This window comes from Plecotus auritus (assembly GCF_963455305.1).
Source record: "Plecotus auritus genome assembly, chromosome: 8".
In the NCBI taxonomy this organism is placed as follows: domain Eukaryota; kingdom Metazoa; phylum Chordata; class Mammalia; order Chiroptera; family Vespertilionidae; genus Plecotus; species Plecotus auritus.
The window spans coordinates 138,393,430-138,415,064 of NC_137782.1; the positions used below are offsets into that span (position 1 = coordinate 138,393,430).

Consider the following 21,635-nt stretch of genomic DNA (forward strand, 5'->3'; position numbering starts at 1 on the left):
CGGACTAAAGGGTTCCGGGTTCGATTCCGGTCAAGGGCATGTACCTTGGTTGCGGGGGTATCCCCAGTGGGAGGTGTGCAGGAGGCAGCTGATCGATGTTCCTCTCTCATCGATGTTTCTAACTCTCTATCCCTCTCCCTTCCTCTCTGTAAAAAATCAATAAAATATATTTAAAAATTTTTTTTAAAAAACACACAAAAAAACTATAACTACCACTCAGTATCAATCAGCAGGAGACAACCAACCCTAACACTTCAAGCAAAGGAAACCAGACGCATATCCCAAATCTCTCTCCTCTGATTCCCTTTCAAAATGAATACAATACAAAAATACACGGCCTGTCAAAAACCAGCTCAGCCCAAAGCGGTAGGGAGCAATCTGGGAGCGAAATACACCTCGAGTTAAGGGACCTGACAGCCGAGGACCCGGAAGTGGGAGATAGGGGTGTCCTAACGCCCGCCTCTAAAATAGAGGGTTGTCCTTTCTACCACACAAGAGTTCGTCCCGCCGCAGCCCCAATCCGACTTCCGACCCCAACATCGGAGGCCGACATCCCCTGCAAGCCCAGAAGTCCCCGGTGCAGTCCCGTCATCGGGCGGGCGGCGGGCAGCCTGCTACGTCACGGCGGCGCCGCGCCGCCAGGCAGGCCCCCTTCTCCTCCCGGAGCAGGCACTGCATTCTGGAAGGTTCGTGAAGGCGTTGGGCGCGTTCTCTTACTTCGCAGCCGGCCAGAATCCGCGTCCATCCGTCCTTCCTGAGCCCCACGCAGACCCAGCCCAGCTCGCCATGCCCGAGAACGTGGCACCCCGGAGCGGGGCGCCCGCCGGGGCTGCCGGCGGCCGCTACAAAAGCGCTTATCAGGACCGGGACAAGCCGGCCCAGATCCGCTTCAGCAACATCTCCGCGGCCAAAGGTATCGCTCCCGGGGCCTAGCCCGCGGCCCTACGTGGTCGAGCTCTGCGTTCTCACCCTGCTTTTGGGTGGTCATGGTTCAATGATCCCCTTTTGTCCTTAAGCAGAAGCAGCCCTGTGAGAGGATCCTATTATTTTCTGCCGATAATTCTCGACCCGGAGTATGGAGGCTTTTGGATTTTCCCCATTCTGGGACCTGGACGCCCATAGTTTTTCAGCTTGTTCACTCACGCTTGTAGCGGTCCCTTGGGTTCTGACAATTAAGCCCTGTCGCTTATCTGCCTATTGGTTTGACTAGTAAAATGTTTGCACGATACTTATAAGTTCTTTTGTTATTATAAAAATAGCATTTAAATAAGTTTCCCTCGCTCAACTGTTGAATCGAATTGGATAAACTCTTCATGCTTAAGTTGGGGCGTGGCCCTTCATATTGGGCTGTGGGGAACAGATTTACCTGTTTTGTTTGAGAATAATTGTGGAAAGCTACATTGTGCTTTTATGTTCTCTATGCATGTGCAACCAAACACAAGCAAATCAAGAAACATGAACAGTTTGCTAGAGTTGGATTTTTTGGTAGAACACTTTGGCAATCAAGACCCGAGTTTCGTGCTCTGTTGCCATTACTTCGTGGCTTTGTAACCTTTAATCTCTTACCTATAAAATTGAGGGGGGAAATGTTTCTTATTAGAGTTGTGAGGATTAAGAGAAATCTAATTCAGATAGATTCTGGAAGGAAAGGTGAGAACAAGGCTTAAGAGATTGTGTGTGATGTGTATTGAGTATAATGAGTATTTCATTCGGGTTAGAAAATGAGCATGAGAAAAGAGAGGGGGGGAAAATGATCATGAAAGTGAGATTGGAAGGATAGGGTTGGGCCAAATCTTGAAGGGCCTGGTATCCTGGAGAGGATTTGGCACAACTGCCCTGGCTAGAAATCATTTTTCACTAGAATGAGTTAATAGCTAACTTGTAGGGTTGCTGTGGGCATTAAGTAAGAAAGCATATGAAGAGCCCCATATATAAATACAGCCTTACAAATACGTGTTTGAGGTCCTCATCTGAAGTGACTGAGGGTGTGATGATGCTAAAGAAACATATTAGCAGGTCCTCGAATAATGCTTTGTTCAATGTGGTTTCTGTATATTGTTGATAAGATGCCCTAGTAACTTAACTGTTGCATTTATCAATTAGCCTATGGTAAAATTGGTTTCCTTATATGTCATTTGGCTGTAATTCCAAGAACCTATCAATGACATTAAATGAGGACTTACTGTACACTGGAGGAAGGATGGTGGAATAAGAATAGGTTCAAATATGGGCCTAATGAGTTGGAGAGGTCAGAATGACCAGATAAGTAGATTTAGGGAGTCATTTGGAAATTCAGGAGGGAATATACCTGGAAATAAAGATGGGGTAGGTAGTTATCTAGGGGGCATAGTGGAAGCTTAGATTTATTATGTTAGAAACAAAATGTTAAATTCTGGGGCCATGTGGAAGGTCAAAAGAACTATATAATATGATAGATTAAACAAGGAAGATACAGCATGGAAGGTTTACTTAGGTGACCTTTGAAACAGCAGTGAACAGAGAATTGAAACTGGACAAGGGAAATACGCATGTGGGAAAGAGAGACCACCATTATGTAAGGAGAGCTCAGAGCAAAATGGCACAACTAGTCTTTCCAAGTCAGACAAAACTTACAAACTAATTGAGAAAAGCTGCTGCAATGTGAATCTTTAGTTTAATTCAGGGAGCCAGTTTTTTATTTTGATGTTATGTCTGGTACTATTCTGTATGAGTCATTTAACAGACAATACAGTGTGCCACATGGTATATGTTAAACTTCAGACACTTTGGGATATGTTAAGCAGTCTAAAATATATCCTATGTAATAAAGAGCTAATATGCTAATTAGATCAGACAGCGGAACAACCTTCCTGAAAGGCCAGTGGGCGGGACTGCGGGGCTGTGAGGGTTGAGTCCCTTGCACGAATTTTGTGCATCAGGCCTCTAGTATATATATATATATTTTTTTATAATGTGTGTTTTTCTAATGTCTTCAAGTAGATGAATTAAGGGCATTCTTTTTTTTTTTTTAAATTGATTTTAAAGAGAGTAGGGGAGAGAGAAAAACATAGATGTGGGAGAGAAACATTGATCAATTGCCTCCCATACACACCCAGACTGGGGAATCCAGCCCACCACCTTTTGATGTATGGGATGACTCCAACCAACTGAGCCACCCCAGCCAGTGAATTGGTTGGTCTGCTTGTAGAATTATGGCCATGAGAGGCCACTAAAATTGTTTGGAAGGGTAATAATATTGACTGGGCAATTAGGAATAGCAACCTCAAACTATGAAATAATTAGGTAGAAAACAATTTTTAAATTACACCAAATATTTACTCTTAAACTCTTTAAGATTATCTATTACTGTTCACAAGGGGGGCGGTACACAGAAATTATTGTGGAGAACACAGAAACTATTAATGCACAATTTCAACCCTATGTATATGGAGTGAGATGGTATGTGAGGAAGGGAAATATTTAATCCATTGTCCAGACCTTGTCAAAGAAAAGGGGTCAAGTATTATTTATTCATCAATTCCAATTTCTCTTAGAAGATAGTAAGAGGACTAATGAAATAGAAACAAGTCTCATGAACAGATAATAAGAATAAGTAACTTTGGCATGGTAGACTGTATATCTAGAGATGTTTCATAAAATATTGATAATGCCTGGAAGCTGTGATTTTAGTTTTGTGTTTCTCATTTTTTGGAGAGGGGCGTCAAACAAGTAAGTTAATTACATACTATGGTAGGAGGTCTAGCGTGTCTTATTGCTGCTTGTCTTATTTTAAAGAATAGAGAAAAGAATACAGTCCACGTTCAGAGATAATATCATTTTGACATTTAAAGGATTAGAGAAATCCTCAAAATTTATTTTGTCATAGGCAGAGCATAAGGACTATGTATAGTGACTTTAACAACACAGCATGAAGTGTGTGTGTTACAATTAAAGGAGTAAGTTACTCTGTTTCCAGTAGATTGTTATTAAACAATGAGTTTTCTTTAGTGGACATGGTAAAATGTTCTGCACAATATCCTTATAAGGACAAAAAGATCATTTGAGAAGAAAAGTAATTTGCTCTTTAAAGAGTCTTCTTGATTTTGTCTTCCTTTGCAGCTGTTGCTGATGCTATTAGAACAAGCCTTGGACCAAAAGGAATGGATAAAATGGTAAAAATGAAATCATTCATTACTTATTGAATGCTGCTGTCTACTCTGAAAGATTTTATTTTTGGGGAGAGAGAAACACATTGATTTGTTGTTCCACTTACTTATGCATTCATTGGTTGCCTTTTGTACTGTATGTGCCCTAACCAGAGTTCAAACCCAAAACCTTGACATATCAGGATGATGCTCTTAACAACTGAGCTATTTGTCCAGGGCCCCACACTGCAAGATCTTGATATAGGGTTAAGATATGTTGCTTAAAAAGTAAAAAGTGTTAGGCATTTGAGAATTCAGAAGAGTGATTATTTAGGGGGAACGAGACAGGACTTAGCTATAATTCATTTTTTAAAAAATATATTTTATTGATTTTTTACAGAGAGTAAGGGAGAGGGATAGAGAGTTAGAAACATTGATGAGAGAAAAACATCAATCAGCTGCCTCTTGCACACCTCCTACTGGGGATGTGTCCGCAACCAAGGTACATGCCCTTGACCAGAATCGAACCTGGGACCTTTAAGTCTGCAGGCTGACGCTCTATCCACTGAGCAAAACTGGTTAGGGCTATAATTCATATTTTGTTCAATGCTTTTTAAATAATGGAAATAGACATACAAAAGTAGTTACCTACTCTTTTTGTGTTGTTAGGAAATATAGTAAAGCTAGGCGTAAGGGCTTGAGTTCAATGTTACTTATTGATGTAGATATGTGACCTGACAGGTCTGGGGTTTCAACTCTTACTTCTGGCTTTGTTGACTGGCAGCATAAAACAGATGGCTTCCAGTGACTTTTAGGTAATATGCCCCCATCTTTACTTCCTTTAGTGCTAGTTAATTTCCAAAATAAGAGATGAGGAAACAACATAGAGGATTGTCTGGATCAGCCGTCGCCAACCTTTCAGACCTCATGGACCACCAGTGATCCACAGACCACTGGTTGGCAACTGCTGCTCCAAAGGTTTCCTTAAACCAGCAGTCACCAACCTTTTGGACATCACGGGCCATCAGTGGTCCGCGGACCACCAGTTGGCAACAGCTGGTCTGGATGATACATAGATCATTATTCCTTCTGAATATTTTAATATCTGTCCCTGATAGTAATGCTTTTTGGTCTTTGCTGAGGATACTAAAAAATAAGTTATGTGCTGACAATAAGAATTGTGTACATCAATTGTAATTGAAAATTTTAAAAAGTTATGCTAGAGGCCCGATGCATGAAATTCGTGTGAGGGGCTCGGCTGGAAGGTCGTCCAGAAGGTCATTCGGCTCTCTGGTCTAATTAGCATATTATGCTTTTATTATTATCTATACTAATAAAAGAGAAAGATGCAAATTGACTGTACCTTCACGACGCCCACCAGCCAATCAGGAGTGAGTACGCAAATTAACCCAACAAAGATGGCGGGTTAATTTGCATATACAGGCACCAGGGGCGGGATGCTTGCATCGTCGCCATGGCGACGTCCCAGGCGTTCCGCACTGACCCAGCAGCTCCAGGCCTCTGGGCAGCGTGGGAAGGCAGAAAGGCAGCTCCAGCCGGGGAGGGCGGTGCTGGTAGCCAGGGGAAGGAAGGCCCATTCTTGCATGAATCTTCATGCATCGGGCTTCTAGTAGATAATAAAAGGCTAATGTGTAAATTGACCGAACAGCGGAATGACCGGTCGCTATGATGCTCACTGACCACCAGGGGGCAGACGCTCAATGCAGGAGCTGCCCCCTGGTGGTCATTGCACTCCCACAGGGAGAGCACCGGGCTCACTGCTGGCGAGCGCAATGGTGGTGGCAGGAGCCTCTCCCGCCTCTGCAGCAGCACTAAGGATGCCTTACTGCCATCTTAGGGCCTAAGCCGGCAGTCATTCATGCCCTGAGGGCTCCTGGGCTGAGGGACCCCATCCCTGACTGCACAAATTTTGTGCACCAGGTGTCTAGTTTTAAAAATAATAGCTAATTAATGGAAAAAGGGAATGTGTTCACATTCATGGTGCTGTATTTTGGGGCATCCATGGTATCAGTTCTCTTTTTCACAAGTAAAAAAGTAATTGGAACAAAGCCAGCTGTTTTACTTGTAAAGTTAGACTATTATGCATACTTTTAGTACAATGATTTATATTAGTATACAGTTTGAAATTAAGCACAGTTGTAAGCTATGTAAATATAAATTAATTTCTCTACCAAATTAGTAGAGCTTTTAGGTTGTCACATTAATACTGGATAGAGAGAGGCCACGAATTCCGTTTGGAAGTATCTTTGAGCTCGCTTGGACATCATGAGCAAAGCTCACCCTCCTGAGTTAAAAAAATTTATGGACAAGAACTTATCATTGAAATTAAATGGTGGCAGACATGTCCAAGGAATATTACAGGGATTTGAACCCTTTATGAATCTTGTGATAGATGAATGTGTGGAGATGGCAACTGGTGGGCAACAGAACAATATTGGAATGGTGGTAATACGAGGAAATAGTATCCTCATGTTAGAAGCCTTGGAACGAGTATAAAGAATGGCTGTAGTTACTAGAGAAATCAACTGCTTCCACATGTCCCCTCTCCACAGCACCTGTTTTACTACAATATAAAAATAGAGTCCTGTCCATTTTCACATTGAACTTTTGTTAAATAAACTTTTGTATTGATTAAAAAAAAAAATACTGGATAAATTAACTTTTGAAATCACAGCTTTTTAAAAAAAAAAAAAAACTTTTCAGATTCAAGATGGAAAAGGCGATGTGACCATTACAAATGATGGTGCCACCATTCTGAAACAAATGCAAGTGTTACATCCAGCAGCCAGAATGGTAAGTATAATTTTAGATGAGGTGTTTTTTTAAGTGTATGGTTTGATACTTGGTAAACAGTTAAATTTGTTTTATTTGATCACATGATATAATTTAAGCATTGTGAATTTTTAAAAATTTATTATTATTTTTTGTTTGAATCCTCATCTAAGGATATTTTCCCATTGATTTTTAGAGAGAGTGTAAGGGAGGGTGAGAGATGGAGAGAGACAGACACATTGATTGGTTGCCTCCCACATGCACCCCACCAGGGCTGGGGATTGACCCTGCAACCGAGGTATGTGCCTTTGACTGGACTCGAGCCCAGGACCCTTCAGTCTGCAGGCCAGCACTGTGTCTATTGAGTCAAACGGCTAGGGCAAGCATTGTGAATTTTTAAATTATGTAACGGTGACTTTTTTTTTTTTTTTTAAATATATTTTATTGATTTTTTACAGAGAGGAAGGGAGAGGGATAGAGAGTTAGAAACATCGATGAGAGAGAAACATCGATCAGCTGCCTCCTGCACACCCCCCACTGGGGACATGCCCGCAACCAAGGTACATGCCCTTGACCGGAATCGAACCTGGGACCTTTCAGTCCACAGGCCGACGCTCTACCACTGAGCCAAACCGGTTTTGGCTGTAACGGTGACTTTTTAAGTGAATCAAATTATGCTCATACAGGGGTCAGTTCAGATACACTTGGCAAAAGACTCCAAAATTACACTGTAACCTCATCTGAAATTCCCCATTTCATAGCTTCCAAGGCTACAAGGTACCTATGGTTTAACATTATGCTCTCTGACAGGAACTTTTAAGTAGCTGGGAAGTAAATATTTACAATCCACAGTCAGGACCAGAAATCATAATGTGTTTTTTTTATATATATAAGTAGAATTTTGTATGCCATAAATATGTGGGTTTTCATTTTCTTTTCTTTTGGGGGGGGGGATTATCATTTTAAAATGAAACCCAAGATAGACAACAAATCCAAAGTCATGAGTTATATTGAATCTTATAGTGTTGATAATAATCAAATTGTGACACTGATGTGAAGGCCATTTATATTTTTTTATATTTGAAATAGATGTTATTAGGTTCTCACATTTTTTATTGAACAACTTAAATGTTCTGTTCATTTAGCTGGTAGAGTTGTCTAAGGCACAAGATATAGAAGCAGGAGATGGCACTACATCGGTGGTCATCATTGCTGGCTCTCTCTTAGATTCCTGTACCAAGCTTCTTCAGAAAGGTAGGTAGAACATAGGACATACTTTTATTCAAGTTAAGTAATGTTTGATTTAAGATTTAATTTGGAATAATCTTTTTACTAGGATTTTTAAGATTAAATTTTGCTGTTTATTATATGAATTAGGAATGGTTTTTTTTTTTGTGTGTGTGTTTTTTTTTAGCAGGCTTAAATCATCACTTTATTTTTCTTGTATAAAATTATGTGGTGGCCACAGCTGGAGCCTGGGTCCTCTGCACAGAAACTCTGGTGTGGGTCTTTACAGGATGGTCAGTGAATTCCTGATAGGGAGACTTTGTGAACACAGTCTCTTTCCAGAGATCCAGGGTGAGATAGCTGTAGGTCTTAGAGATGGCATCAAAGGTGGCCTTGGCAAAGTTGCCCAGGGTGGCAGTGCAGCCCCTGGCCAAGGTGTAGCAGTCATCAATACCAGCCATCATCAGCAACTTCTTAGGCACAGGGGCCGAGACAATGCCCGTACCCCTGGGGGCAGGGATGAGACGCACTAGTACAGAGCCACAGCGGCCAGTCACCTTGCAAGGAACCGTGTGGGGCTTGCCGATCTTGTTTCCCCAGTAGCCTCGCCACACGGGCACAATAGAGAGCTTGGCCAGGATAATAGCTCCGCGGATGGCAGTGGCTATTTCCTTTGAGCACTTAACACCCAGACAGACCAACATGTCCATTGTAGTCCCCAATGGCGACAAATGCCTTGAACCGGGTCCTCTGGCCAGCACGTGTCTGCTTTTGCACAGGCTTGATCTTTAACACCTCATCTTTGAGGGATGCCCCCAAGAAAAAGTCAATGATCTCAGATTCCTTGATGGGCAAGGAAAATAGATTTCCTCTAGGGATTTGATCTTCATGTCCTTGACCAGGCGGCCCAGCTTGGTGACAGGGATCCACTCCTTGTCCTTGGCCCCGGCCCCTGCCCCGACCCCGGCCGCGACCCCGGCCCCGGATGCCACTGCCAAATCCTCCACGGAAGCCGCCGCAACCTCCTATTCCAGGGCCCCCTGGGCCTCCAGGCCCTCCCACAGCACCAGCGTCATCTGCCATTTGGTGTTTGGTTGGAAAAGAAGCAGGAATGTTTTTCTTTTTGCTTCTCTTTTTTGCCAAACTTTTAAATTATTATTGAATTTATTGGGGTGACATTGGTTAATAAAAGTATATGGGTTTCAGGTGTACAATTTTATAATACATCATCTGTACATTGTATTGTGTGTTCAACACCCCAAGTCAAGTCTGCTTCCATCACCATGTATTCCCTCTAAAGCCTCTTTAGCCAAGCTTCTTTTTTTTTTTTTTTTATTAATTTTTTTACAGAGAGGAAAGGAGAGGGATAGAGTTAGAAACATCAATCAGCTGCCTCCTGCACACCCCCCACTGGGGATGTGCCCGCAACCAAGGTACATGCCTTTGACCGAAATCGAACCTGGGACCCTTCAGTCCGCAGGCCGATGCTCTATCCACTGAGCCAAACCGGTTAGGGCCAAGCTTCTTTTTTTAAGTGTTTTTTGGGGAGAGAAACCTCAATCGGTTGCCTCCTGCAAGCGCCCCAACTGGGAATTGAACCTGCCACCCTTCTGTGTAAGGGCAATGCTCCAACCAATTGAGGCACACCGGAGAGGTCTAGCCAAACTTCTTTGTGATGGAACTTGATAGAATTTTGCTTTTCAAAAATAAGTGTTAGTGCTGTTACTAACCTTAGGCTCTAGATGTGAATGGTGATTTGGGAGAGAAAGTATGGGTTCTTATTCGAGTAAACAGTGCTTAATCATAGTGGTGACTCTCTAGTCACTTATTTATGTAGATTTATGCTGTTTTTAAAAGTATTAACTTTGGTTTTCCTTTTAAATATCACGTGTGTGTGTAATTGAACTATTCCAAATTAAATGGAAATAAATTATTAGCCATAGTTAACAGTTAAGGTTATGCAAACCATTATAACTGAAGTATAAGCTAATCTATAGTTAATAATTTAAAACTTATGGTTGTTTTGAAATTTTAACAAATAGAAAATTTTTAAGTGTGTCAAATATGTAGCTTATTTGTTATATAATTAAGTAACTAGATTTTTCACAAATGACAGGGATTCATCCAACTATCATTTCGGAGTCATTCCAGAAGGCTTTGGAAAAGGGTATTGAAGTATTGGTTGATATGTCTCGACCTGTGGAACTGAGTGACAGAGAAACTTTGTTAAATAGTGCAGCCACTTCATTGAACTCAAAGGTGAGATGAGTGCTAAGGGATCGTTGTAAAATTACAGTGTAAGGTTTGTTAAGAACCACAACTCCTATGCTGTAATTTTTGTTTGATGTTATACAGTTCATATGTGTTAAGTCTCAAGAGTAGGTAACTAAAGTAATTTATATAACTGAATTCAAGTAAAGTTTACTCCAAGATTGTCAGATAAATTGTATCCCCATTTTACAGATGGAAAATAGGTCTAGTGAAGTTAAATAACTCATCCAAGACCCACAATAAGGGGTAGAACTGAAATTTGAATCAGGACAGGATTGCCCATCCATAGTCCATAGTCCATCTCTTAACTAATGTCTGTGCTGCTTTTCTTAGTTATCAAATTTAAAGCAATGATGTTTTTTAAGTTTCTTGGGAAATTATGTCACCTTCTCTTTTTTGTCACATCCAGTGTCACGCATTTTTCTTTTCATCAGCATTATATTAATATGTTCATTTTCTTCCAATGTTAAATTGAGAATTAGATAATAATATTGCTGAATATCCCCAGAAATTAATGACAGAATAGCATAATGGTTACAAGCATTGGTCTTAAGAGTCTAGACTAGCCGTGGGCAAACTATGACCCACGGGCCGGATCCGGCCCGTTCAGCTGTTCTATCCGGCCCTCGGAGCCAAAAGAGCGAAGGGTTCTCTTGCTCTCCCCTCCACTCCTTCACCAGCAGCAGTGTTAACATTGCAACGTCGGGAAACACGGCCGCAGCTCCTTCTTCTGAGTGGGCGGATTTATATCCACCCATTCAGTAGAAGGAACAACCTCTCAATCTTTCAGAGGCTCCTTGTAATGCCCGCAGACGCGTCCCCCGACATCACCCTGGGAATGTGTAGACACGTTATCGTGGTGATGTAGGGAGACACGCCCCTGGAGAGCACAGTATCAGAGCATTAGCTAAAAAGGAGACCAACAACACTGTTCCCACTGAAGTTGATGTTTTAAAGACCAAAAACCTTTCAACCCAGTCTACATTGCCATCTACATCTACGTCCCGGGCATAATTTGCAAGTTGCACTAAAGAAAATGTTTAATTTACTGTTTACACATTTTGTTCTTTTCTATTTGTTTTAGTTTTAAATTATTTTATTGTATTTAAGTTTAATTTGAAAGGCTTTTGTACCTTTCCTTCGTTAGGCAATTTTATTTTGCCTTTGCCATCTTCAATATAAGGTATGTTATTGTGCTATGATTCCTTGATTTTTTGAAGTTTCAAATTATAATAATTAGTCTTTACATTCTTCTTGTTAAAATGTTCAAAATGAATAAAACTATTGAAATAAAAAAAAAAAGACCGTACCCTTTTATGTAATGATGTTTACTTTGAATTTATATTAGTTCACACAAACACTCCATCCATGCTTTTGTTCCGGCCCTCCGATCCAGTTTAAGAACCCATTGTGGCCCTTGAGTCAAAAAGTTTGCCCACCCCTGGTCTAGACTGCTTGGGTTCCGTGCTGGCTCTATTACTTGACTAAGCTGTTTGACTATTTCAGTTTCTTCATTTGAAGATTGAATGATTATAGAAATGTAAAGTACTAAGACCACTGCCTGGCATATAGTGCTCAATAAATATTAGCCACTAGCGATTTTTACCAGCACCCTCAGTATTAGGGGTACACATATATATAGCATCTGATCTCAAATTCATTTTAGATAAGAAATTTCCACATAAAATTAACTTTGTTTTGGGTTTCTTCTAGAGTTGTTAGTACATAATTTTATTTCATGCCCTTGGTGACTGACAATCTGAATTGAAAAGACAGTTTGTATGGAATGTTTTTTCATATATTCTCACTTCCCCTCTTTCCCACCATCCAAAAAAAGTGATATGTCAGTAAAGAACTAGGACTTTTTCTATTGTGAAACTGACTTTTTTTTTTTAAATTCTAGGTTGTCTCTCAGTATTCAAGTCTTCTTTCTCCAATGAGTGTAAATGCAGTTATGAAAGTGATTGACCCAGCCACAGCTACGGGTGTAGATCTTAGAGATATTAAAATAGTTAAGAAACTTGGGTAAGCAGATCTATTTATAACTGTAATGAATAAAAATTAATTTTGAAAGTAAGCTTAAATTATTTCCAAAAGTAAATAACTTTTAAATGAAAAATATCTAGGTGAAAGTCACAAAGCTTCTTTTTTATTTTCATGAGAATTTGTACTAGTATTAATCTGAGAATCTCAAGAATTTGTTTATATTCCCTTATGATGGCAGGGCAGTAGTGTGATCAGAGAGGTTCAGGAATGGGACACTAATAAATGTGAGTGAGGCTGAAGTACATTTTATTGGACTGATGATTTTTAATCTGTTAGAAATCTAAACTTACAGATTATTGCTCCCTGTTAACTATTCCCTTCCTTTTTCCTTAGTGGGACAATTGATGACTGTGAGTTGGTGGAAGGGCTGGTTCTTACTCAGAAGGTGGCAAATTCTGGTATAACCAGAGTTGAAAAGGCTAAAATTGGGCTTATTCAGTTTTGCTTATCTGCTCCCAAAACAGATGTAAGTAGAACCAAATAAAATTGATTTTTTTATATGTTTAACTTTCTAATAATGACTTTTATTCATTATCATAAAAATAGAAAATACTGATACTAGTGGTAAGAAGTATTTGTCTCAAAAGAATTAATAAAATTGAAATAAAGGCAGAAATTGTTGGATGTCAGAACATGACAAAGTAACAAGGATGCAAGTGAAATTATTTCAGTAAAATATTTGTATAAAGAGAATTGGCATATTCAGGAAATAACAATCATTTTACATTTTTTTAATTATCAAAATATACTTGCATGTATATAGACACATATGACAGCATAAAAGATCTGCAATAAGGTTGGTGTATATTCATCTTTCCAGACTTTTTCTTTTTTACATACACACACACACACTCTCTCTCTAGAGGCCCATTGCACGAAGAGATTCGTGCAATAGGCCTTCTTTCCCTTGGCTTACAGCACCAGTTTTCCTCTGGCACCCGGGACCCAGGCCTTCGCTCCAGCCAGAGTCTGCCGCCTTTGCTGCAGACTTAGGCCAGAGTCTGCCATCTTCATCTTCGCTGCAGACTCCAATAGGAGTCTGCGTCTTTTTTTTTTTTTTTTTAAAATACATATATATTTTATTGATTTTTTTTATAGAGAGGGAGAGAGAGAAACATAGATGAGAGAGAAACATCGATCAGCTGCCTCCTGTACACCTCCTACTGGGGATGTGCCCACAACCAAGGTACATGCCCTTGACTGGAATCGAACCTGGGACCCTTGAGTCCGCAGGCCGACGCTCTATCCACTGAGCCACACCGGTTAGGGCAGGACTCTGCGTCTTTGCTGCAGACTCCAGAGTCTGCAGTGCAGCTCCTGTAGATCCCTTCACGTCCCACTCCCCCTTCCTCTCATAGCGGGCATCCTGCCCTGCCCGGCTGGGCAGCCGCCATCTTTATCCTTCTAATTTGCATATTCCCTCCTGATTGGCTGGTGGACATAGCGGAGTGATGGTTAATTTGTATGTTTCTCTTTTATTAGTGTAGATATAGATATATACACACACACACACACACACACACACACACACACACACACACACCAACACCCCAATATATTTTTTTTATTGATTTCAGAGAGGGAGAGAGAGAGAGAAAAATCAATGATGAGAAGGAGAGAATCATCATTGATCGGCTGCCTCCTGCACATCCCCTACTATGGATCAAGCCTGCAATCTGGGCATGTGCCCTGACCATGGGGAGTGGGACTGTGACCTCCTGATTCATAGGTGAAGCTCAACCACTGAGCCATGCCGCATGGGCTTTCCAGACTTTTTCTATGCATGTTTATATATAATATTGGGTATGATTTTGCTTGAATTTATACTATAATAATATTTTCATTAAAAATATTTTTTCACTTTAAAACTCCTATATGCAAATTATTAATATGTTGTTTCTTTTCTAAACAGATGGATAATCAGATAGTAGTTTCTGACTATGTCCAGATGGACCGAGTGCTTCGAGAGGAGAGAGCCTATATTCTAAACTTAGTGAAACAAATTAAAAAAACAGGATGTAATGTTCTTCTCATACAAAAGTCTATTCTAAGGTATGCAGCTATTATGTTTACTTCTTAATAATAATTGATTTTGGATTCCCTCTAGCAATTTTTACAGAACCATTTGAGGTACATAAACCACTAGATAGCTAATGAATCTGCATTTTGGGACATTCTGATGAATACTCTAAAATAGGTTCTTTTCCCATTATAATCATTTAAATGTGGGGTGTATAATCTTTCTAGCTAATATCCTAGATCAGGCGTCCTCAAACTATGGCCTGCGGGCCACATGCGGCCCGCCAAGGACATTTATCAGGCCCGCCGGGTGCCGCTGCCTGTCCTGCTTAGCAGCCGACTCGTCCCGGGCCCGCAGTGCGCATAGGAATTGGTTCAAGGAGGTCAATGGGGAAAAAAAAAAGGAGACATAAGTACTACTATTTGTAATACTTCAAACAATTAAAAAAAATAATAATAAAAGATAAAAAAATAAAATAAAAATAAGGAATTGGCTCATAGTTTTTTTTTTTTAAACTATAGTCCGGCCCTCCAATGGTCTGAGGGACAGTGAACTGGCCCCCTGTTTAAAAAGTTTGAGGACCCCTGTGACCTAGATGTTAAGTAAATGGAATGCTTTGTTTTTTAGTGTTTTCTTCTAATATGTAGACACATTCCCATGTATTCTGTTAATACATTATGCCAGAATATATTGTGGATGCTCACTGATGAAGAGTTAGAATACCTGGTTCTCATCCCAAGTCATGTAATAGCTAGTAATCTTGTTTTTTAATATGATCATAGTCTTGGGATTGAAAGATTTGGATTTTTTAACATTGATTTTAGAGTGAGAAACATCGATTTATTGTTCCACTTATTTATGCATTCATTGGTTGCTGCTTGTATGTGCTGGCAACCTTAGTGTATCAAGACAATGCGCTAATCATTCTTCTAAATAAGGAAGTATCAAAGTTTTAATTATCAGAGATATACTTAGTATTTTAAAAAAAAGCAATGACATGGTTATCTTGTGTGTTTTACAAATAGTGTCATTGGGGTACGTTTTAATATTATCCATTGGAAATCACCACACATTGTTTATTTAAAAAACAGTAAAATAATGAAAACCTTAAAAGATGGTTGAACAGCAAATATTTTTAACCTAGCATTGACATAATGACTGATTTTTTTATTGTAGAGATGCTCTAAGTGATCTTGCATTACATTTCCTAAACAAAATGAAGATTATGGTGGTTAAGGATATTGAAAGAGAAGATATTGAATTCATTTGTAAGGTAAAATATTCTAACATCTGTATGTGTGAAAATGTCCAATAATCAAATGTTTTAATTTGAGGATTTGATTATTTTTCCTAGACGATTGGAACCAAGCCAGTTGCTCATATTGACCAGTTCACTGCTGACATGCTGGGATCAGCTGAGTTAGCTGAGGAGGTCAATTTAAATGGTTCTGGCAAGCTGCTCAAGGTAATAGTGTTATAATTAAGCTTTATTTGCCTGGAGTTTTTTTGCTTATTTTAATCTTTATCCCAAATACCTAATTTGGAATATGTTTACTAAAGATTACAGGCTGTTCAAGCCCTGGAAAAACAGTTACAATTGTTGTTCGTGGATCTAACAAATTGGTTATTGAAGAAGCTGAGCGCTCCATTCATGATGCCCTATGTGTCATTCGCTGTTTAGTGAAGAATAGGTAATATGAATTGCTAAGTAACATTCAGAACATTAAAACTTCTGTATTTTGACTATTTTAAAGGTGTAAATGGTAAATTATTTAAAATAGCTTTCTCTTAGATAAAATAAGCTAAAAATATGTTTGTGAATTTCAGAGCTCTTATTGCAGGAGGTGGTGCTCCAGAAATAGAATTGGCTCTACGGTTAACTGAATATTCACGAACATTGAGTGGTATGGAATCCTACTGCGTTCGTGCTTTTGCAGATGCTATGGAAGTAATTCCATCTACACTAGCTGAAAATGCTGGCTTGAATCCCATTTCTACAGTAACAGAACTAAGAAACAGGCATGCCCAAGGAGAAAAAACTACCGGCATTAATGTCCGAAAGGTAATAATTTAACCTTTAATTATTGCAGAAAATATTAATATAACATTTTTAAAGCTTTGTAATTATCTGTTTAATGAAAAGTGTTGTAATTAGAAGTAAAATAGGATTTAAATATTAGGCCTGCAGGATAATTTATGTTATTGAGTGAGAATGAAGATGGATTATGCCTTAAGTGAAAAGTATTATCTTTTCATTAGCTCTGCCAACTTATTGGCTGATTTTTGGAATATTCCATAGTCTGTGCTTCAGTTTTCTCAATTTTAAAAAGAGAGACTAATTAATTGGTCCCTTGTAGGCTAATTGTGAGAATTAAATATATTACTAACAAGAATGCTCTTATAAAGATGCCTAGCATAGAGAAAACACTAAGTATTTACCATTGCTGCTGTTGTGACCACCAGCTTAATGAAGTCAGTCACTAGGGTAAACACATAGAACAGTAATAATTTCCCCTTTTGTATATGTCCCTTTTTATTGAGGAGACAAATAATACTTAATGGGAGGGAAACTAACAATCCAAGATTACATTTTTTTTAATAGAACAGAATGCCAAAGGAGGCCACATTATGAAGATGTAGCTTTCATTGGTAGGGTATGAGGAAATTTCAGAAGGGGGAGCAAATGGTTTGCAAGTGAGAGAGCCCGAGAAGTTTCTAATTTTGTCTAGAGTGGAAGTTCTATATTGGTAATACACTGGATTTTAAGGTTGGAAAGATTAGATAAAAGCTAACATGAGGTATGGGTTTTTTTTTTATTCCAGTAGTTGGAAGCTACTAACGTTTTGGTAACCAAGAGGCTAAGATGATGAAATGAGTATTTTAGGGTGGGAACTTAGGAGATGGGGTTGCTTGTGACGTCCATCAGCAGTAATCCTTAGGAGAATGGGACCATGATAGTGGCAATAAGAATTTATAAGTGAGATTTGAGAGAGATGTAAAGGCAGAGCAGGATACATAGGAGGAGGGTTTTTTATATGTATACTAGGGGCCCAGTGCACGAATTCATGCACCTTGAAAGGAACTGTGGGCCAGGAGGCTGCTGTCAGCCCATCCTCCGCATCCCTGCCCAGCCCCTCCTGCCACAGCCCCCGGTTCCCTGTCTGCCTGCGGCCCCACTCCTGCTGCTGCTCCCATGTGCTGATGGCGCCAGTTCCACTCACACCCGCTGACAGCACGGAGTGATTGGGGCCGGTGCCAGCAGTGGATGTGAGTGGCAGCTGCTGCCCCAATTGCCCCTCAGGAGCCAGGGGGAGGTGGAGAAGCCCTCAAGGGTGATCAGGGCCAGTAGCTGCTGCTCGCATTTACTGATGGTGCCGAGTGATTGGGACCAGCGCCAGGCACTGGCAGCAGGTGCAAGCAGCGGCTCTGGCACTGGCAGCGGGTGCAAGCGGGGCCAGCACCAGCAGCAGGCGCAGCGCTAGGCAGAACCACAGCACGCGGGAGCAAAGAATTTTCAGTAACCACCAGAGTCTTGCCCCGATGACGGTGACCAGTGCCCTGTCTTGGTCTGGCGCCCCCACTCACCTGCTCCACCATCCTGCCACAGCCACCCCGCCATGTTCTGCACATCCCCCTGGTGGTCAGCACATGTCATAGTTATTGGTTATTTGGTTGTTTTGGTCTATTTGCATATTAGCCTTTTATTATATAGGATATTTTATTGACTTCAGAGAGACAGGAAGGGAGAGATAGAAACATCAATGATGAGAAAGAATCGATTGGCTGCCTTTTGCACGCCCCCCTTGGGGGATCGAGCCTGCAACCCAGGCATATGCCCTTTATTGGAATCGAACCCAGGACCCTTCAGTCCGTAAGCCAACACTCTATCCACTGAGCCAAACCAGCTAAGGCCATAATAGGAGTTTTGAAGTTAGGATTTGGGGGATCCGGCATCAATTTTTTCCAAATTTTAGTTGAAATACAACATATGGTGTAGAGAAGAGCTTACTTAGAGAGTATCTTATTCTTAACTAGAGTAAGGGAAAACTACGTTTGAAAAGGCCTTGACTTATACTGATAACTGTAGTTGGTGATGTGTATAATTACAAACACTAAAAGCAATTTGTGCTAATTTGCAGGGTGGTATTTCCAACATTTTGGAGGAACTGGTTGTCCAGCCTCTGTTGGTTTCAGTTAGTGCACTGACTCTAGCAACTGAAACTGTCCGGAGTATCCTGAAAATTGATGATGTGGTATGTATAGGTTGGGAATTTTCCTACAAGGTCAAAAAGGTATATCTTTTAAGAGATTTTTGGGGGTGTTTGTACCTAATAGTTTGCTAGTCATCAAGGTGATAACAGTTCATACTCTTGCAGTCTTTTCTCACTTGTAATAATAGGGGTGATTTGGATAACTGCTTAAATGTCTTCCATTTTTAAAATTCTATTAGTACAGGATTTGAAACTCAAATTTTTCTTTTGTCAGGTAAACACTCGGTAATCTGGATAACACTGGCTGACTGGAACCATCATGGCCACTAATAGTGCATCTGGAGTGGAAGATCACTGGTGTTTCTTGTTGTTTGGAATATTGTTTCCCCTATGAATTCCTGGGCCTGGTCTTCCAGTTCGCATTTACTTGAAATTGTATTGACACAGTTTAATGAAAATATTAAAGATTTGGTTTCAAAAGGCAGATTAATTTATTGCTGCTGCCCCCGCCACCCCAAATATTGTTATTTCAGACACTTGAAAAACCTATATAACAAAATATTCACAAAGTAATATATATACTGTTTGAAAAGTTAATGGTACAGAATGACAAAGTGAAAAATGAAAGGCTTCCTCTACCCTATAATCCTAATCCTTTTCTTCAGCAATAAGCACTGTTGTGTTCATTGAGATTCCTTGTACACATTAAGTAGCAAATATTATTTATACAAAAACTAGAGGCTCGGTGCATGACATTCGTGCACTGGGCAGGGTCCCTCAGCTCGGCCTGCGCCCTTTGGCAGTCCGGGACCCCTTGGGGGATGTCCACCTGTCTTGGAGGCGGGAGAGGCTCTTGCCACCACCACTGCACTTGCCAGCCGTAACCCCAGCTTTTGGCTGAGCGCTGCTCCCCCTGTGGGAGCACACTGACGACCAGGGGACAGCTCCTGCATTGAGCGTCTGCCCCTGGTGGTTAGTGCGTGTCATAGAGACCGGTCATTCTGCCGGTCAATTGCATATTAGGGTTTTATTATAAAGGATATTTCATTTTTAATATGTTAAGCACCAAACCTGTTTTGTCTTCCTTTCCTTTCCGTTTAGTAGTCCGCAATATTCAATTTCACTGATATGCTGGCGGCATCAGTGACTGACCGGTCCAAACAGAAAGTATAGTGTCGGTCACCGGTGACTGACAAGGCACTTACCATGTTAATAAATGTATTGGAGTGACTAAGAGTATCTTATTCTTAACTAGACTAACGGAAAACTACATTTGAAAAGGTTGATAGGATCATACAGGTTTCAAGTGTACAGTTCTTTGATACATAATCTATATATTGCATTGTATACCCACCACTCAAAAGTCATATAATCTGCCATCACATGTATTTGACCCTTTTTCTCCTTTACTGCCCTCCCACTCCTTCCCTCTGGTAACAACCAATACTATTGTCTGTGTCTTTGAGTTTGTTTTATATCCCCCATATGTTTCAAATCATACGGTTGTTAGCTTTTTCTTACTGACTTCACTTAGCATAATCTCAAGGTTCATCCATGTCACAATGGCAGTAATTCATCTTATTTATTTTAATATATTTTTAATTGATTTCAGAGAGGAAAGGAGAGAGAAAGAAACATCAATGAGAGAGAATCATTGATCGGCTGCCTCCTCCACATCCCACACGGGGGGTCATCCCACAACCTGGGAATGTGCCCCGACTGGGGATTGAACCGTGACCTGGTTCATAGGTCATCACTCAATCACTGACCTATGCCAGCTGGGCCAAAAGGGATTTTGTTTTTTTTAATGATCTTTAATGGGAAAATTGGTGATATAAGGACAAACTGTTTAATGGCTGAAGGGTAATAGAATATGTCACCCCACAATATGCCATTTAGGATTATTTTGAGCTGAAAGTGATCAAGAATCACAGAGGAGGAGCTCTGTGCCCTCTCCTTAAAAGCCCTTGGGCAAGGTCATAATTCTCCCTTCCCTATACCAGGTAAAGAGCACTCTTGGTGGTAGAAATGAAGAGCTCATACTGAGAATTTACATAAATAAGAGGGACTCTTAATTGATGTCTTGTTTTAGTGGCTTTAAATATCTTAATTGGTTGCGGGCACATACCCAGTAGGGGGTGTGCAGGAGGCAGCTCATTGATGTTTCTCTCTCATCGATGTTTCTAACTCACTATCCTTCTCCCTTCTTTGTAAAAAAAAATCAATATATTTAAAAAATATATATATCTTAATTGCACCTTGATCAAGCATCTTCTCTCACCATGAATAGTGTAAAATCAAAATAATCTCTGCCCTCACTTTAGCCTCTTTCTGCACACACTGTAGTTGGAAATTTAAAAAAAAACAAAAAACTTGTCAGGCACTCCCCATTACGAAAGCTTTCATGGCTTCTATTGCCTTTGGATAATGGCCAGGCCTTTGAAGTAGACCACAAATTGGGCCTACGCAATTTCTTTTGTATTTCACAAGGAGTGTTATAAAAGCAACTAGGACTCTGTTGCATTTGTGGAGAATTACAGTCAATCAGCCTGAAGCTTCTTTTGTATCTGATAACTAAATTAGTTAACTAAAATAATTTGTTAAATGATGTATTTATATATTTAGAAATCTATTTCAGGGTTGTCTAAAATTTATGGCTAATAGTTCATAGTAAAACAAGCTTTTTCTTGGTACCATGAAACTATTGAATGAGGTATGTCCTGAAATCTTTTAAGTCAAAATATTTATCTACTTGCCCAGCCAGTGTATTTCAGTGGTTGAGCGTCAACCTATGAACCAAGAGATCCCAGTTCGATTCCCAGTCAGGGCACATGCCTGAGTTATGGGCTTGAACCCCAGAGGGGCATGTAGGAAGCAGCCAATGAATGATTCTCATCATTGATGTTTCTATCCCTCTCCATCTCTGAGATAAAAAATACATTA

At 40.2% G+C, this 21,635-nt stretch overlaps 2 protein-coding genes and 1 pseudogene across 3 annotated transcripts; 2 read left to right on the plus strand and 1 right to left on the minus strand.

Annotated features, from left to right (window-relative positions):
- The first annotated feature begins 572 nt into the window (after positions 1 to 572).
- On the plus strand, positions 573 to 19,176 carry CCT4 (chaperonin containing TCP1 subunit 4). The gene is made up of 14 exons (XM_080686032.1): positions 573 to 913; positions 4,099 to 4,151; positions 6,849 to 6,938; positions 8,063 to 8,171; positions 10,261 to 10,403; positions 12,319 to 12,440; positions 12,795 to 12,927; positions 14,374 to 14,513; positions 15,658 to 15,754; positions 15,836 to 15,946; positions 16,042 to 16,172; positions 16,309 to 16,543; positions 18,621 to 18,734; positions 18,967 to 19,176. Exons 1-14 carry the CDS (start codon positions 787 to 789, stop codon positions 18,979 to 18,981), a joined length of 1,620 nt encoding a protein of 539 aa, XP_080542158.1. The 5' UTR covers positions 573 to 786; the 3' UTR covers positions 18,982 to 19,176.
- LOC308257111 (small nuclear ribonucleoprotein G-like) lies at positions 6,366 to 6,737 on the plus strand. The gene has a single exon (XM_080686033.1). It carries the CDS (start codon positions 6,411 to 6,413, stop codon positions 6,639 to 6,641), a length of 231 nt encoding a protein of 76 aa, XP_080542159.1. The 5' UTR covers positions 6,366 to 6,410; the 3' UTR covers positions 6,642 to 6,737.
- Positions 8,369 to 9,227, minus strand: LOC308256753 (small ribosomal subunit protein uS5-like; annotated as a pseudogene). Its single transcript has one exon. The product of its transcript is annotated as a small ribosomal subunit protein uS5-like (transcript).
- Positions 19,177 to 21,635: the final 2,459 nt, after the last annotated feature.

Bases quoted from the DNA above. Each gene is read 5' to 3' on its own strand.
- LOC308257111 (XM_080686033.1), top strand. From the start codon at position 6,411: ATGAGCAAAGCTCACCCTCCTGAGTTAAAAAAATTTATGGACAAGAAC.
- CCT4 (XM_080686032.1), top strand. From the start codon at position 787: ATGCCCGAGAACGTGGCACCCCGGAGCGGGGCGCCCGCCGGGGCTGCC. The intron at 4,152-6,848 runs GTAAAAATGAAA...AAAACTTTTCAG, and splicing joins CAAAAGGAATGGATAAAATG to ATTCAAGATGGAAAAGGCGA. The intron at 12,928-14,373 runs GTAAGTAGAACC...TTTTCTAAACAG, and splicing joins TATCTGCTCCCAAAACAGAT to ATGGATAATCAGATAGTAGT.